Source organism: Petaurus breviceps, unplaced genomic scaffold (genome assembly GCF_028583685.1).
Source record: "Petaurus breviceps papuanus isolate PSGF00001 unplaced genomic scaffold, PetGlider_PUasm1.0 220, whole genome shotgun sequence".
NCBI lineage: Eukaryota > Metazoa > Chordata > Mammalia > Diprotodontia > Petauridae > Petaurus > Petaurus breviceps.
The window spans coordinates 3,226,420-3,242,775 of NW_027185876.1; the positions used below are offsets into that span (position 1 = coordinate 3,226,420).

At 44.0% G+C, this 16,356-nt stretch overlaps 1 protein-coding gene across 1 annotated transcript in view; it reads right to left on the bottom strand.

Annotated features, from left to right (window-relative positions):
• LOC138166154 (calcium-activated chloride channel regulator 1-like) overlaps positions 1-16,356 on the bottom strand; it is a 39,643-nt gene that overhangs the window by 11,618 nt on the left and 11,669 nt on the right. Inside the window, exons 6-10 of the mRNA XM_069094560.1 lie at positions 13,525-13,752; positions 9,207-9,431; positions 7,294-7,471; positions 4,003-4,103; positions 1,835-2,059 (exon numbers count right to left, since the gene is read on the bottom strand). Coding sequence (XP_068950661.1) covers positions 1,835-2,059; positions 4,003-4,103; positions 7,294-7,471; positions 9,207-9,431; positions 13,525-13,752 — 957 coding nt within the window. The remainder of the gene's footprint in view (positions 1-1,834; positions 2,060-4,002; positions 4,104-7,293; positions 7,472-9,206; positions 9,432-13,524; positions 13,753-16,356) is intronic.

Here is a 16,356-nt window from a genome sequence, read left to right on the forward strand (position 1 = left end):
TCTCTTTCTACTATCTTGCCCCCTTGGGGGAACAGAGAGCAGAGTGGCACTATAAATCTTAGGAAGCCCATGGCACATTCTGTGGACATGGGCACTCCTCAGAAGGACAGAGCAGTGCCCTGACAGCACCCCTAAAGTCAGTCCCTTCTGAGGGAGCCACTGGGCTCTCTGAGTGGGTTCTGCTTCTCTCTTTGTTTACAGGCTCCTGCAGAATGTTGGATTTAGAGAGAAAAGACCTGCTTTTGTCTTGGCTCTGCCATCTGCTGTCTGTGCCTCAATCTCCTCATTCTTAAAGAAGGGGCTGGACTTGGTGACCTCTGAGACCCCTTCAAACAGACATCCATGATCCCGTGAGTCCTAGTGTCTTTTGTGTCATCACCCTTAGCAGCTACATTGGACACTGGCTGCCTAGGCAGGAGTTAGAGACTGCTTCCCACATTTCAGGAATCTCAGACATGAGCTGTCCCTGTGATTTTTTTCCTGATTAACTGTAAGCTAGTAAATGTCTGAGGCTAGATTTGAACTCAGGTCTTCCTGATGCCAAGTCCATCATTCTGGCTCCGGTGCCACGTAGCTGCCAACATCCTCCTGCACCCCAAGGCAAAGTCCAGCAGGGCTGTCACCCCCGGATTCTAGACACCACCATCTGTCTCCTCAGTACAGCCTGGCATCACACGAGCTTTTGCTGGGCCTGCCCCATGACATGGATGATTCCTGTCTGGCTTACTTTTCACTAAAGCCCCCCCAGGCCTCTTCCAGATGAGTTGTTAGCCATATGCCTTCTCTATTCTGTGCCCAGGAGGTCTATTTTTGTGAACTCAAGGGTAGGACCTGACATTCTTCTCTCTTAACTTAAGAGTGGCCTAGTGGACAGAGGGCTGACTTAGGAGTCAGAACGATCTGGGCCAAAGTCCTGCCTCAGACAGATGCTGGTGACAAGATGATGAGGGCAAGCCCAGGCCACAGATCTTCACCAGTGGAAAGAGTTCTCACACCGAGAGGCCCCACACTGATGAGATGCTAAGTCTAGGCCAAAATCCCCCAAACGTTTAAATCTATGTGGTCCATCATTCTGGCCTACTGAATCATGTGGAATTTAATTGTCACCCAACACAACAGCTGCTTGTGCTGGTGTCACCTGCAGGCTTGACAAAGATGCATTATCAAGGTGTTAATCAGCATATCACAGATCAGGGATTTAAGCAGCACAAAGCCAAACAGCAACTTTCTCCCAATCTGACAGTGATCATTCTGGCCTGGATGTCCACTCAGTTCCCAATTGTTCCTCCTGTAGTATAGCACGGTCACGTCTCCAACTTGTCTACAAGAAGAGCTAGCTTTAAAATGATCGTATTTCAGTTTATCATTCATCGACTCAGAGTTTGAGACCAAAGCTACTGAAGACTGGGGGACGAGACTTCTCTGCACAAAAGGCCTTGGCACCATGGAATAGCTCAGCAGCAGAAACCAATATGGTTTTATCAGTGGAAATGGCATCAGGGAAGGTTCCTGACCATCTGCTTTGCAGCTGCACCCGAAGGACCTGGGTGGGGGGGGTGGGGGGATAAGGAGGTGGGGGGGGGGGGGGGGGAAGTGGAGGGGTAGGGAGGGAGGTCTTTCCATCTGATTGGCAGCTAAAGCTCCTCTCTGTGCTGTCTCCCCCATCAGAATGTGGGGGCTCCTTGGCAGCAGCAAGTTTGACTTCCTATTTGAATCCTCAGGATTTTGCACATGATCAGCACTTATTAATTACTTTTTCATTCATCTGTTAGTTATTTAGTTTGAGGAAAATAAGAAAACATTCAGAAAATCAGAGAAGTCTTAGAATTCATACCTCTGCAGGATCTGGGATTCGGAGACGAGCAGCCTTACTGTTTAGCTTATTAACTGAAAAATCTGCATTTTGATATTCCTTTCCTTTGGGGTCTTGAAGATAGATTTTGGGGACACTCTCTGTCCATGTGATAACAAAGAAAGTATCATTTCCAACTGTGCTATCCACGGTTACTGTGCCATTTATCCACTCCTTGGAATTGAGCATTACGCTTTTGCTTTCAAGCTGTTATACAAACAGATGAAAAAAGGGGAGTCCATATTAATAAACTTTTAATATTTGGCTATTTCAGGGTAATTATTAAAACTTGATTTTAGGGTTCAAAAGTACTATGCTCCGTATAATTATTTTTAATGCCTTTTGTTAATCTAAAGCATAAATGATTCTACTAAATATTGATGAGGAGTCTAAGTTAGAAAAGGCAGTGGAGATCACGCTTTGATGAGTTAATGTCTATTAAAGCCCTTTGTAAATTGTAAAGGGTTAAATAAATGAAAATGATTACCACTAACAATATTGATAATAATATGCTTACTTCAGTACGTCACTGACACAGATCTTAGCCCTTCGGCCACCAAGGAGCCCATTTTAGTGAGCTGCTCTGACTGAAAACTGGATCACCCTGCAGGCAGCCTTCTGGTTCTAAGCTTCCCTAAATTTAGCTAACCTGACCCTCAGGCAGCAGACACAGCCAATCCCTGCTCAAAGCCTTTAGACCTGCCTGAGCACAGGTCACTTGAGGACCCAGGATCACCTCCATGCCACACTGTGGCACTGGAACAGGTCTGCAGAAGAGGAAGAATATTATTATTGTAACAGGGGTCTGGTCCATTGGTAGAACCCGGAAGTTTGCTAAGATGTTATGTGGAGGAGCTGGTAGAATTATAAGGCCTGGATGGAACATGGATGGATATTTGGCGCTTGTTTCTGGCTGGCCTACCACACAGTTGGGAGGAGGCTTTTTCTATTGGCTCTGTGGCTGGAACTGTAATATCTTTCAAAAGAACCTGAGTGAACGCTGACCATGGCTTTTGGGTCATCCACATCTGAGGGAGTAAGGTGACTCCTTCAGCCGTGCTAAAGGGACAAAAGCTAGGGGAGCCTCCCTCATCTTTTCCATGGCCATAGAGTGTTTCTGCCATCCCAGTGGGCCTGGGTCTTTAGCCTTTGCATTAGATCTTTTCTGTTCTAGATGCAGGGAGCAGAGTCTCCAACCTGGGAAGGGAGCAAGAACCGCAGGGCTCTAGGAATTCAGGAGTACAGGCTGAGTGTTACAACCAGCCCAGCAGCAGCACCTGGAGGGATAAGGGTACAGGACTCCAGCCCAGCAGAAGCCAGCACCGATGTTGCTGTGGGTGTGAACTCGGCAGGAGAGATGCCATGAAGGAATGGAGCTAAGTTAGGAGCCTAGTCTTCTCCCACCCCTTCTACCAAGAGGCCAAAGTGGTGGCATAACAACAGCAACAAGAGCTGTAACACCTGACATCTATATAGCGCTTGGTCTGTGCCATGCCCAGTGCGAGGCATTTTACAATTATTATCTCACTGTAAAGGAAATGCCCCTTTGTAAAGCCATCCTATGTTAACTGCTTAAGTGAAACTGGGGTACTGGCCACTAGGCACCTGATTTAGGAGGACACAACCAATGGAGACTTGATCCTGTGAAAGAGAAGAGATGCCTGATTCCACAGGGCGCCCTGGAACCTGAGCACTGATGCAGGAAGCCTGCCCCTAGAGAGGGCCTGAAGTGCACACTTTGTACGGTACACAACCCAAGGAGGAGTGCCATGGTAAAGAGGACAAAGGCAGACTCGGCATCAGGACAGCCGAGGCTTGATCTGCCTCTGACCATACCAGGTGTGTGGCCGGGCCAGGCCCTTGAACCCTCAGGGCTCCAGGCAGTTCTTCTAGGGCTATAAGTTCTGGGGCAGGGGCTGAATTGACAGTCTGAATTGACAGAGGGAGTTTCAGGGTCGGGCTTTCCTCATACCAATGGAATCACAGATAAAAGTATATTCAATACCAAGTATGGCCATATGTGACAAACACATTTGACAAAGAATTTGTCTTTTCTCAAACCTAAATTGTTTAGTCAATGCACTTAAAATTTTTTTTATAATGAATTGTTAAAATTATGAAAAAACAAAGAATTGTCTTGAAATGCAAACCTGAATAGCCTTTTGAGAGAGGTCACCGCTTCTGGATGTTATTCTGCTGAAAGCATCAATGAGGTCTGTCATAGATCCTTTGGGAGTAACTCTGTAGCCTCCTGAAAGGAGATTGTGTCTTGTAATAATAATGCTGATGAGAGTGATGATGATGAATGATGATGATAACTAGCCTTTACATAGTGCTTTAAAGTTTGGAAAAGCATTTTACAAATATCTTCTCAGTTGATCCATAAAACAACCCTGGGAAGTAGGCACTATTATTATTCCCATTTTATAGGTGAGGAAACTGAGGAAAACAGGAAATTAAATGACTTGCCCAGGGCCATCACATGGCTAGCAGATGTCGGAAGCTGGATTTGAACTCAGGTCTTCCTGACTCTAGGTCCAGCACCTTATACACGATACCACCTCCTGCCTTCAAATACTTTGTTTTCTTTAAGCTCCTCTCACAGACATATGTTTAGTTGTTTGTCTTTATAAATTTTCTAGTGAATTTACAAAGGAGGAGTAAGTTTCCTAGGCATTTTCAAACAGAAACCAAGGGAAACATTTAAATATAGAAAATGAATAGGGAAATGAGGAGGCGGAGGGTCCAGGGAGAAAAAGGAATATGTTCTTGTAGGCCAGAGAGGAGAAAGAACATTCTTCAGCTCTCACATAAGGATTGGGGTCCTTAGTGGCAGAGCCAAAGGCTGGGAAGTGAGGGAACATGAAGACTAAGAAAAGCCTTTGTATCTGGTAAAAAGGATGCCATTGGTACTCTGGGAGAATCTCCCCAAAGCGGGGTGGGGCAGAAAGGCTTCCCACAGTGAGTTGGTGATGGCACAGATCCTTGTAGGTCTGCCAATGAAGTCTGGGCATGTCCTGCTGTGTGAAGCTGTAGAAATTATGAACCTTCAGGGACTTTCAATGAACCACTGTCAGATACAATCAGACACAATCCCTGTATTAACCCAAATCTAGGTCAAGACATAAGCAAATAAGAGTACCTTTCAGGAATGGATCAATTTTTTTTTTTTGCTTCATCAATTAATTAGCTAATAAATGTTTATTGAGCACCTAGCACCAAAAGTGAATTAGCTAATAATTATTGAGTGCCCAGTGCCAATAGTTGCTAATGCTTATTTACCAATATTGGGTAAATAAACAATGTTGCTTATTTACCGATAGTGAGTGCCTGGCATCGTGCAGTAGATTTTGTTGGTTATTCTATAATTTAATTCACAGGGACACTGACCTTCACTGAAATGAGAGACTGAAATTAATTCATGTTTTTCATGTTGGATAATTCTTATTTTTTGATCTTGCTATAGGAGATTCACCTAATATGCCAGAGGCTTCCTAGCTCTTTCTTTTAATATGTCAGAGGTATCAATGTATAGCCTCCGATTGTCCCCTAATACAGAAGAAATAGAAGCCATTGTCCTGTCCCCAACACAAGGATCTTCAAATCTAGTTGGACATGAATAATACATGTGAAAAATGAGAGAATAAGATAATATATGATGAAATGAAGTGACAAGTTGATGTGGATTGAAAAAGCTGAGGAAGGATGAACAGGAGGAAGAAGAAATGAGAGAGAGCAAATCCAACTAGGAGGCTGTGGAAGGAATTCCAGCCCAGGATGATAAAGTCTTAGTCTAGACACGTGGGAGGATAGGAAGAGAAAAAAAATCAAGAGACTTGAAAGCAAACCTTGGTGACTCACTAGGTGAAAGGGAACAAGGCAGAGGGAAGAGTTAAAGTTAACTCCAAGGGTTTGAACCTGGAAGATTATTATTATGTAGTACCACTGAGAAAAATAGGGAAAATTAAACATTGAATTCCATCTCCCCCAACATACGTCTTTATGAGAAATATGCATGAGTGTATATATGCACACACATATATTTACACACATACATACATTTAGAGGAGGAAGGGAAGGGGAGAGAGAAAAAAGGGATAAGGGGAAGAAAGAACAACAAAATAACATAAAGAGATGAAAGAAAAAAAGCATCACTGAAGGAGACAAAGAAATGGTCAAAAAGGTAGAAGGAGAAGCAGGTTAATCCAGTGTCATGGAAAAACAAGGAAGGAGACTGTTTTAAGCGGGGATTAGTGAATAGGGTTAAATGCTGAAATGTGAAGGAGGAGGAAGACTAAGCAAAACCATTGAATTTGGCTAAAAGGATACCATTGGTACTTAATGACTGTTCCAAAAGGTGGTTAGGGCAGAAACAAAATAAGCTAGGATAAGGAAGAATATAGTGTTAAAAAAACAAATGGAGGTTGTGGATATAATGTTATACTTAGCATTACACTGAATTTTACATCTTTAAAAACTTTCAAATTGTGTTTACACTTGGTTTTGGAAAATGAGCAAATATAACATACATAAAAATATTAGTATTTTAATAAAAGAATAGCTCTATTTATTGTAGGCCTGTTTAACAGAAATATCATACACTGATAAATTTATTTCAATTGCCAATGACCTTTCCAGGTTCTTGGTTCATTTCCAATTTAAAAAGAAAGTATTCCAAATTGGTTCCAATTTGGAATTGGATTCCAAATTCCAATCCATTGTTGATGGAGTTATGAACTGATTTAACCATTATGCAGAACAATTTGGAAAAAGGACTTATATGCACAAAAATATTTATAGCAGCTCTTTACTGATGGCAAAGAATTGGAAATTGAGGGGATGCCCATCAATTTGGGAATGACTGAACAAGTTGTGGTATATGATTGTGATGAAATACTATTGTGCTTTAAGAAATGAAGCGCTAGAAGCTCTCAGAAAAACCTGAAAAAGATTTACATGAACTGATGCAAAGTGAAATGAGTAGAAGCAGGAGAACATTGTACACAGTAACAGCAATATATATATATATATATGTGTGTGTATATATATATGATGATCAACTATGAATGACTTCAGCAATGTAATGGTCCAAGACAACTTTGAAGAACTTAGGATAAAAAATGTTCTCCATCCCCAGAGAAAGAATTGATGTAGTATGAATATAGAGTGAAGCATATTTTTTTGTTTTCTTTTTCTAGGTTTTTATTTTGGTCCATGTTTTCTTCTACAACATGACTAATATGGAGATATGTTTTGTGTGACTACACATGTTTAGCCTATATCAAATTTCTTTTCTTCTCACTGAGGCGGGCGGGTGGAGAGGGAGAGAGAGAGAATCTGGAACTCAATTTTAAAAAACAAATACTGAAAATTATTTGAACATGTAGTTGGGGCAAACTAAAATACTAAAAAAAACCTGGTCTTTTAAAAATGTGTTTTACCTGTCATAAGTGACAGCTTCTCGAGCTCTCTGGAAGCATCTGGTCCCAAAGCAACGGTGTGAATCACAGCTCCACTTTGTTTGACCTCATCCAAACAAGTGCTTATTTCATTGTCTTCCCCATCTGTTAATAAAACTATTTCAGAACCAGAAATACTTCTGTTACTTTGGGTAATGACCTGAAAGGGAAACATGAGGTATTACTTATAGAACTTTGAGCCTGACCAAGTTAAGGTAACAAGAAATCACTACCCTGGTTAGTCCAATGCACCAGGACCAAATGAAATATTTGTGAAGTTCTTAGCACAGTACTTGGGACATAGTAGGCACTTAATAGATTTTTGTTCCTTTCTTCTTTCCTCTCTCCATGGTGAGGCCATTCTGCCTTGTCATTCCAAGCTAATTTGCATTGTGAAAATTAGTGGGAGGTGTGCAGGTCTGTTGATAGCTTCCATAGCCATCATGCTTAAATAATCCTCTGTCTCTCTAAGCCCCCAACTATAGAAACAAGGACACCATTCAAGTCTGGGAGGGCAAAGCCCTAGATGAAGGCTTGGATCCCAGGATGGGAACAAGGGGTAGCAACTAGTGGGGAACTTGGGATGTTACCATCTAGTGCTTGAAATAAATGTTTTTTTTTAATCCATTCATTTTAAATATGACTTGATAAGGTCCATGCAACAATAAAATGGAGTTGAAGTCATTAAAGTTGTAGAATCTTCTTTCCTGGAATTCTTTAAGGATATCTCAGGCATCTACCAAAGTATGTTTGGTTTCCTACAATTATTGTTTGGAGTAGTCAGATGTCCACTAATCTTCCTTCCAATCAATGCTAACTGACATAATCTTGGCTTGATATATGGGAACCTTCTTGACTCATTATATGGAAATGTTATGAACTTCTCTTTTGCATATGTCCTCTCAAACCAATATTTTAATCCCTTAGACATTTATGCTTCAGGGAATGGTAACAAAAACAATAACTCATATTTACATGGTACTTTAGAGTAATGTGTCAAACTCAAACAGAAATAAGAACCATTAAATTGCACATAAGGATCCCGGCAGGGCTGCTTAGAAAACCGCATATTAACATTATCCGTGTACTACTATATTGTTATTTATTTTGTTCAGTATTTCCCAATTGCATTTTAACCTGGTTCTGTTACACTTTGGAATGTCACGGGCAGCAGTGCCTGTGTCTGACACCTCTACTGCAGAGATTTGCATGACGTTCTCCTTGTAACTTCTTACAGTCCCTAGAGAGTGGACATAGCATCATTTCTTTTTAATGGGTGAGGCCCAGAGGGTTTAAGCGACTTGTTCATGGTCACATACATGGTCCTATGGGCTCAGCTCAGTTCTTCTGACTCTAAGGTCAGTGGTCTTCCTGCTACAGCATGAGTAGCCATTGAATTTACATGCTTAGCTCTCCCTGATCTAAGTCACTCCTATGAAAGAAACTTGTGACATCCTGCAGACATGGGGAGAACAGCTCAGCGCTTGAGAGGAAGCCTGTGCTAGTGAGGAAGTGCATAGAGTGCTGGACCCACAGGTTCTCACCCTTGCCTCTGATTCTTACTGGCGTGACCGAGGCTAAAGCGCCGAATCTCTTTTGGGCTTGTTTCACTTCTTCAGAGTGAGAGGGCTGAATGAGGTGGCCTCGGAGTTCCTTTAGACATCTAGAGCTATGATCTCAAGGACCCTACCTAGAGAAGCTCCAGCTTGCAGGGAGGGAAAGAGAGGATTCTTTCCTTCATGAGTTATCTATGCTGACCAAGTCTGGTATTTCTAAATGACAGACACAGGAAGAAATAACACCAGCTCAAAGATCACCAAACAGTACACATTAGAGCACACACAAGAGCAAGTGGAAAATGACATTTGGCTGAAAACTGTTGGCGTCTTTTTCACCTGGAATCCTGTTTTGATTCCCCCGCAGATTGAAGTTCCACCATTTGCCACTTTAGGCAGCCTCTCGATGATTTCCTGGGTTGCATTTCCAGGGACTATTTGTGTCAGATTATTCTGGATTTCGGCGTCACTGTCAAACGTGACCATCCCGACCCAGGATCCCATCTCAACAATCTGGAGTAGGTACAATTCAGCTGCCTCCACCAGGTTAGAGAGTCGGTTATTCTGGGTTAAAAAAAAAAGAAAAATATGTAAAACTTCCAGGCATTCGGCAGTGATAGAGATTGAGCAAAGGTGTGGGAGTTTTCAAACTTGAAAATGTTGCTACTAATCGATGGAAAATTTTCATTTTAAACATTCCCCTTCACCATTTTAAGATTTGTGCCCCATTTCTATTAGTTTATAATCTTTGGGACTAGAAATCAATTAACAAACTTTTCTTAAGTGACAATGTCAAGTCAGTCAACATTCAGTAAGAGCTTACTATGTGTTAAGCACTGTGCTAGGCACCGGGGACAGATACCATTACAAAAATGACAGTTTTTGCTCCCAAGAAGTTCATATTCTCTTGCAGGGGGATTCAGAGAAGAAGGGAATAAGCATTCATGAGGTGCCTACTAAGCTCCAGCACTGTGTTAGAACTTTACAAACACTATCGCCTTTGATCTGCACAACAGTCCTGGGAGGGAGGTACTTTTATCATTCCCATTTACCCTTGAGGAAATTGAGGAAACAGAGGTTAAGTGACCTTCCCAAGATCACCTATCTATGACGTGTCTGAAGCTGCGTTTGAACTCAGCTCTTGCTAGCTCTAAGCTCCGTGCTCTCCTCATTGCCCCACTTAGCGACTGAGGAAGACAATATGGTCATATGAAAATATGTACAAAGTTGATACAAAAGATAAATGAGGTAATTCAGGTAGTATCAGAGGTGTAGCCCTGAGAGCTAACCCTCTTAATTCGGGTCAGATGTTGGGATAAAAGGAGGCACTGTCAAGGCCCTGAACATTTAACAAGGAAGTTTCCTTTGCCCTAACACAGCAAGGATAATGCACCAAGGATACAGCATCACCCTCGGAGGAAACTCGGCTGAATCAGCAGCACAGGGATATGTAGGGATTCTCCTGGATTTCAGAAATCCATCCAGTCCAAGAGACTTGTGGCTAAGACTGTTTTAGGCCCTTAGATGACCGGGAAGCTACATCAGGAAATCTAGATCAGTCAAATCCCGGGGTCAGCTTTGTCTTAGGACTACACCACGCTGTCTGGGGTAGGGGTGGGAGAGGATGCTGCAACAGAGAAAGCTGGGACGAATCAAGTGTTGGGGGCAGCTTCATCTTCCTTTAGGTAAAGCCTCCCCTTGTCATGGGCAGGAGGAATGAAGCTGCAATCAGGTGAGTCCTATCACCGGGAGGTAAACACTACTAGTTGGGGGCATCAGGAAAGGAGATGATACCCTACGGGACTTAACCCTTTCAGCTCTCCAACTTCAGCCCTGGGATCTGTGCTGTCTTGACTGGTAAATGCCTCACATTCTCCACCACTACAGGGGTCCCAGTCACACCTTGCTTCACACCCTGCCCACCCTAATGTGCAGCCTCACTCCTCCCCCTCCCAATCTGCCCTCTTTGTCCTGTGCAGCTCTGGAGCCAGAATCAAATCAGTACTGTCACGGCTACAGGAATGCGTGCCAATGTGCTCCCCTAGGGCTTCACTCATCATCCCAGGGATTTTCCCTGACCATTGTTCCCCTGTATGCTTTGTGTCCCTCTACTGGGCCATCATCCCCTCACTGGCTACACTATCCTCCTGTCCCCATCTCAAGCCCTTAATGAACCAGTTTGATTCTACCCTATCCTCTTCTCCTGAGTCCCTTGCCTTTGTCCTGTGACTAATCTTGCCTTGCCAAGCCTCAGCCCTGGATTATTCCCATCGTCCAGTGTCTTCACTCCTGCTCAAGTGCTGCTGCTGACTGGACCTTCTACAGATCTATGCTACCCTTACTGAAGCCCTTACTGAAGCAGGCAATCCTTTTATACCTCCTTAATTGACTCAGTATTCATGCATCACAGCAACTTTTACAAACCTCTTCACCCCTCAAGTCTCCCATAGCTCTACCACCACCCCCCCGCCCTGTACCCTCTCACCTGAGAACCTTGCCCATATTTGACCTAAAAGAGCAGATAGTAGCTTTTCTACTGCCACAGGACACAGACTGCTGGGCTGGGATTAAGAAAGACCTGAGGTCTGTGCCCTTGGTCAAGTCACTTGACCTCTATTTGCCTCAGTTTCCTTCACTGTAAAATATGGATAGTAATAGAACCTACTTCCCAGAGTTGTTGTGAGGGTCCAATAAGGTAATATTCGTAACATGCTCAGAACAGTGCCCGGCACACAGTGGATGCTAGGTAAATGCTAGCTATTATTGCCATAATTATTGTTGAAGAATTGAGGCCCTTCACCAAGAGTGCCGCCTTCTCCCTCCCCCGTATCTCACATCATGTAGATGCCCTCTGCCACCACTGTCACCTTCACCCCATCTCATGTTCCTTGCCAAGGAAACCTCTCTTCACACAAAAGCGACCTCATTCCATCGTCTTCTCCAGCAGACTGACTCCTTGGGCATCCCAACGCTTTTCTTTTCTTCAGTCTCTTGTTCTCCACTGGCTGCTTCCCCAAAGCTACTGACAGTGTCTTAACTGCCAAGTCTAAGGACCCTTTCTCAGTCCTCCTCTGTAGAGAGCTCCCTACAGCTTTGACATTGACAGTCACCATCTTCTCCTTCAGTTTTTGTCACACTGTTCTCCTACCTATTTAGGGGCTCCTGGTCAGCCCCCTTTGCTGGATCTCCATTCTGGTCATTCTAACTGTGGGCAACACCCAGGAGTCTGTCCTGGGTCTTTTTTTCCCTTCATGTGGTCTCCCTTGGTGATCTTGTCAGTTGTCGGGCATTCAATTTTCCTCTCCATGCTGGTGATTCTCAGGTCTACTTACCCAGCTCTCCCTCTCTCCTAGCCTCCAGACTCACATTTGCAACCACCTATCAGACATCTAGAACTGGATGTCTCATCAACATCTTAACTTCACATGTCCAACATGGAAGTTGCTATATTTCCTGCTAAGCCCCCTTCTCCAAATTCCCCTTCCACCAGGGAGGGCACCGTCAGGCTTCCAGTCACCCAGGCATGCATCCTACGTCCCATTCTGCATGTCTCATTCTCTCTCACTCCTCATATCCAATCTATCCCTAAGCAAGATCTGTTGATTTTGCCTCTGTAACTTCTCTCATGTATATCCCCTTCTCCCTTGGGGCACTGTCACCACTGGTGCATGCCCCTCTCACCTCATGTCTGTACTGCTGCAGTGACTGCTGGTTGGCCTCCCTTCCACACATCTCTCCCCACAGCAGGCCAAGTCTAGTCATGTCAGGAAGCATCAAGGTGGCTCAATGGACAGAGCACTGGGCCTGGAGTCAGGACCTGAGTTCAAATCCGGTCTCAGACACTTACTAGATGTGTGACCCTGGGCAACTCACTTAATCCTGTGGGTCTTAATCCACTGGAGAAGGAAATGGCGAACCATGCCAGTATCATTGCCAAGAAAGCCCCTAGGATAATATGGTTCACAGGGTCATAAAGAGTTGGGCACAATGGAACAACAATGACATCACCTCCTCTGTCCCAGCTCCCACACAATGAACTCCAGTGGTTCGGCCACCTCCACAATCAGATATAAAACCTTCTGCTTGCCATTCAAAGTCCTTCATAACCATCCCTTCCTTACACTGCCTCCTAGCACCAGCCTCCCTGATGCTCCTCATACAAGAGTTCCATTTTCCATCTCCAGGCATTTTCACTGGCTTTCCCCAGGCCTGGAATGCTCTCCCTCCCTCACTCTCACCTCCTGGTTTCCCCAGCCTCCTATGAGAAGTTGTTTCTAGTCCCCCTTCATTTTAGTGCCTTCCCTCTATTGCTTATTTCCAATTTATCTTGTATGTAGCTTGTATGTACGTAGTTGTTCGAGGCTATCTCCCCTGTGAGCTCTTTGAGGGCAGGGACTTTTTTTTCTTTCTTTGTATCCCCAGTGCTTAGCTCAGTCCCTGGCATCTAGTAGGTGCTTAATAAATGTTTACTGACTGGCTGATGAGAATGTGAGCTCCCAGAGGCCCTCTGGCTCTTGTATGTGCATCCCCCATGCTCACGGTCCTCAGTGGCCTGTTCTGCCCTTTTCTCTCTGCATTTCCACCTCCAAGCACAGTGTTCTGTGTGTCATGTTGTGGGCACTCCATAGTATTCCCAGCCTGAAGTGGGTTTCCTTACCATGCTCATGCTTCCAGATTTGTCAAGAACTAAGCAGACTACATGCTCCTTGGCCTTCAGCAAAGAAAAGGTAGGTGGAGGCGGAGAGCCCATTCCTGCCATCAGAGAGATGTTTCTAAAATCCTCCGAGTCCATGATGACCTCCCACGTGCTCCTTCGGTTGCACATCTTGTTCTGGAGGTTGGGGGCATCTGCGTTGTGGGTTTTGGCAGTACAGAATTCAGCTACCTGAAAAAGTCAGTTAGAAGGAAAGATCATTGCCATGGGTTAGACTGTCCACTCTTAGGTCTCCTGGGGCATCTTTTGTCCAGGCTAAGTATGTTCTAGGACTAAACAGAGACTCAGAGGACAGGCACTCCGGGCTCTTCACCAACCTGGCTACCCTCCTCTGGACACTGCCCAGCTTATTCTTACCCTTAAACTGGGAAACACAGCACTGAGCACAGAACTGCCCCAGCATGGGACAGTCACTTCCCTATTCCTAAAAGCTATGCTCTTTTTTTTTTTTTGAAAGCAATTGGGGTTAAGTAACTTGCTCAAGGTTACATGGCCAGTTATTTCTGGGTGTGGTGCTAAGTATCAGAGCCCGGATTTGATCCCAGGTCATCCCAACTCTGGGGCTGGTGCTCTTACTCACTGTGCCACCTGGCCACCCATAAGTAATTAGGGTTAAGTAACTTGCTCAAGGTTACACAGCCAGGTGTTTCTGGGTGGGTGCTAAGTGTCTGAGCCTGGATTCGATCCCCAGGTCATCCCAACTCTGGGGTCGGTGCTCTTACTCGCTGTGCTACGTGGCCGCCCCTATGCTCTTTTTAATGCAGCTCAAGATCTCAGTGGGGGCTTTTTGGTGGAATTCCACATTACACTGATGACTCATCTTGAACTTACAATATTTCCTGGATTGGTTAGTGTTGTTTCGTAATCACATTCCATGTCCACTCTCTGAAGAAAGTACCAAAATCACAGGGAAGCTGGGTGGCACAAGGAATAGAATGCTGGACAGTCTGAGCTCAAATCTGATCTCAGATATTTACTATCTGTGTGATCCTAGCCAAGTAATTTACCTTCTTTGTGCCTCAGTTTCTTCATCTGCAAAAAGATTTCTAGGCTTGTAAAGCCTTTGTAATCCTTAAAGTGCTACAAAAGCAACTAGGTGGTGCAATGAATATAGTGCAGGGCCAGGAGTCAGGAAGATCTGAGTGCGAATCTAGTCTCTGACACTTACTAGCTGTGTGACCTTGGGCAAGTCACTTAACCCTGCCTCAATTTTCTCATCTGTAAAATGAGCTGGAGAAGAAAATGATAAACCACTCCAGTATCTCTGTCAAGAAAACCTTAAATGGGGTCCCAAAGAGTTAGACAGGACTGAAAAATGATTCAGCAATAACTACAGTCACACTCTCATTTAGATTATTTTAAATAATTTATTATTTTAATATTATTGTTATTATAATATTATAATAATATTTACTATATAATATACTATATAATATATTGTTATAATATTATTATTATTAATAAATAAAATAAACAGATAAAGACGATAAAGAAACGCAGTCACCAGGAGATTATATGGTTTACTCTGGGTCATCATCCAGATCTTGTCATACGTTGTTAGTTGCAGGGCTGTGCCAGAGCCAGCTCAGGGGCAAGATGATTCTTAAACATCTCAGAATGAGCATTTATGCTTCAGAAATTGGCAGAGACTGATTGACTCTGGGCAAGTCACTGAACCTCTGTCTGCCTCAATTTTCTTGTCTATAAAATGGAGATATTAATAGTCAACAAGCATTTATAAAGGGCCCACTATGTGACAGGCAGTGTGCTAAGTATTCTAACAGGAGAGACAACATATACATAACTAGTCCATACAAGGTTTGTACACAGTAGATGGAAGGCAACCTTAGGAGAGAAAGCACTATTACCTCCCAGGATTACTGTAAGGATAACATGAAATTACACATGTGAAATGCATTGTAAACTACCAAGTGTTTCACAAATGTGAGCTCCTTAACACAAGGTTCACATGGAAGGGAGAAAGATTTAGTTTTGAGACGAAAGGCAGCGCCTTGGAACCAATATGCTGGGAAATGGAAGTGCTGGACATAGTTCACACGGCACATAGCCTGCCTGCCTCGAGGCTGTGTCATATTATGATGCTGATACATAAGCGTAGGCCAGGGCCTGGCTCACAGGCCAGTACTTCATCGAGGTACAGAATCTCTGAGGGGGAAGGATCAGAGCCCATCGAGTCCAGAGCATGCGAAGCTCCCCAGCCAGGTGTCCACCATGGGGTCAGCCAGACTTGGCTTGAAGACCTCCTGGGAGGGGAGGACTCACCCCTCGTGAGGCAGCTTGGGACTCACTTGCTCATTTGACCTCTGCCTCTCCTCCAGAAGCCTTATTGCTGCTACTTAGACTCCCTTCTGATAGTTACCTGTTATCTCCTTTACGGCGCTGTGCGCTGTGATATTTAATGAACACTGGTTCTGTTATGCTCCCTTAGATGACCACGACTTCCTTCATCGGAGTATCTTGCTGATGTTAAGCACCCAGCATCGCCTGAGCTGGTCCTGCTTCCTCAGCAGTCCTGTTTTCTTATCTCCCTAGAAGCCCAGGGCTTGGTGGCGCTCCCTTTTAGTCTACAGTCCCCACCTTTTCTTTTGGAAACTCCCTGGGCTCCTCTCCCCTCAGACTGTGTTCTGTTCTACGCTCATACACTGCCTCAAAGTTTTCTTAAAATCTTTGCTCTCAAAGAGCCTCATACTATAACAAGGGTAGAATCTTGATTCCTCTTTAACTAGTTATGTGTCCATGGCCAAGCTATTTATC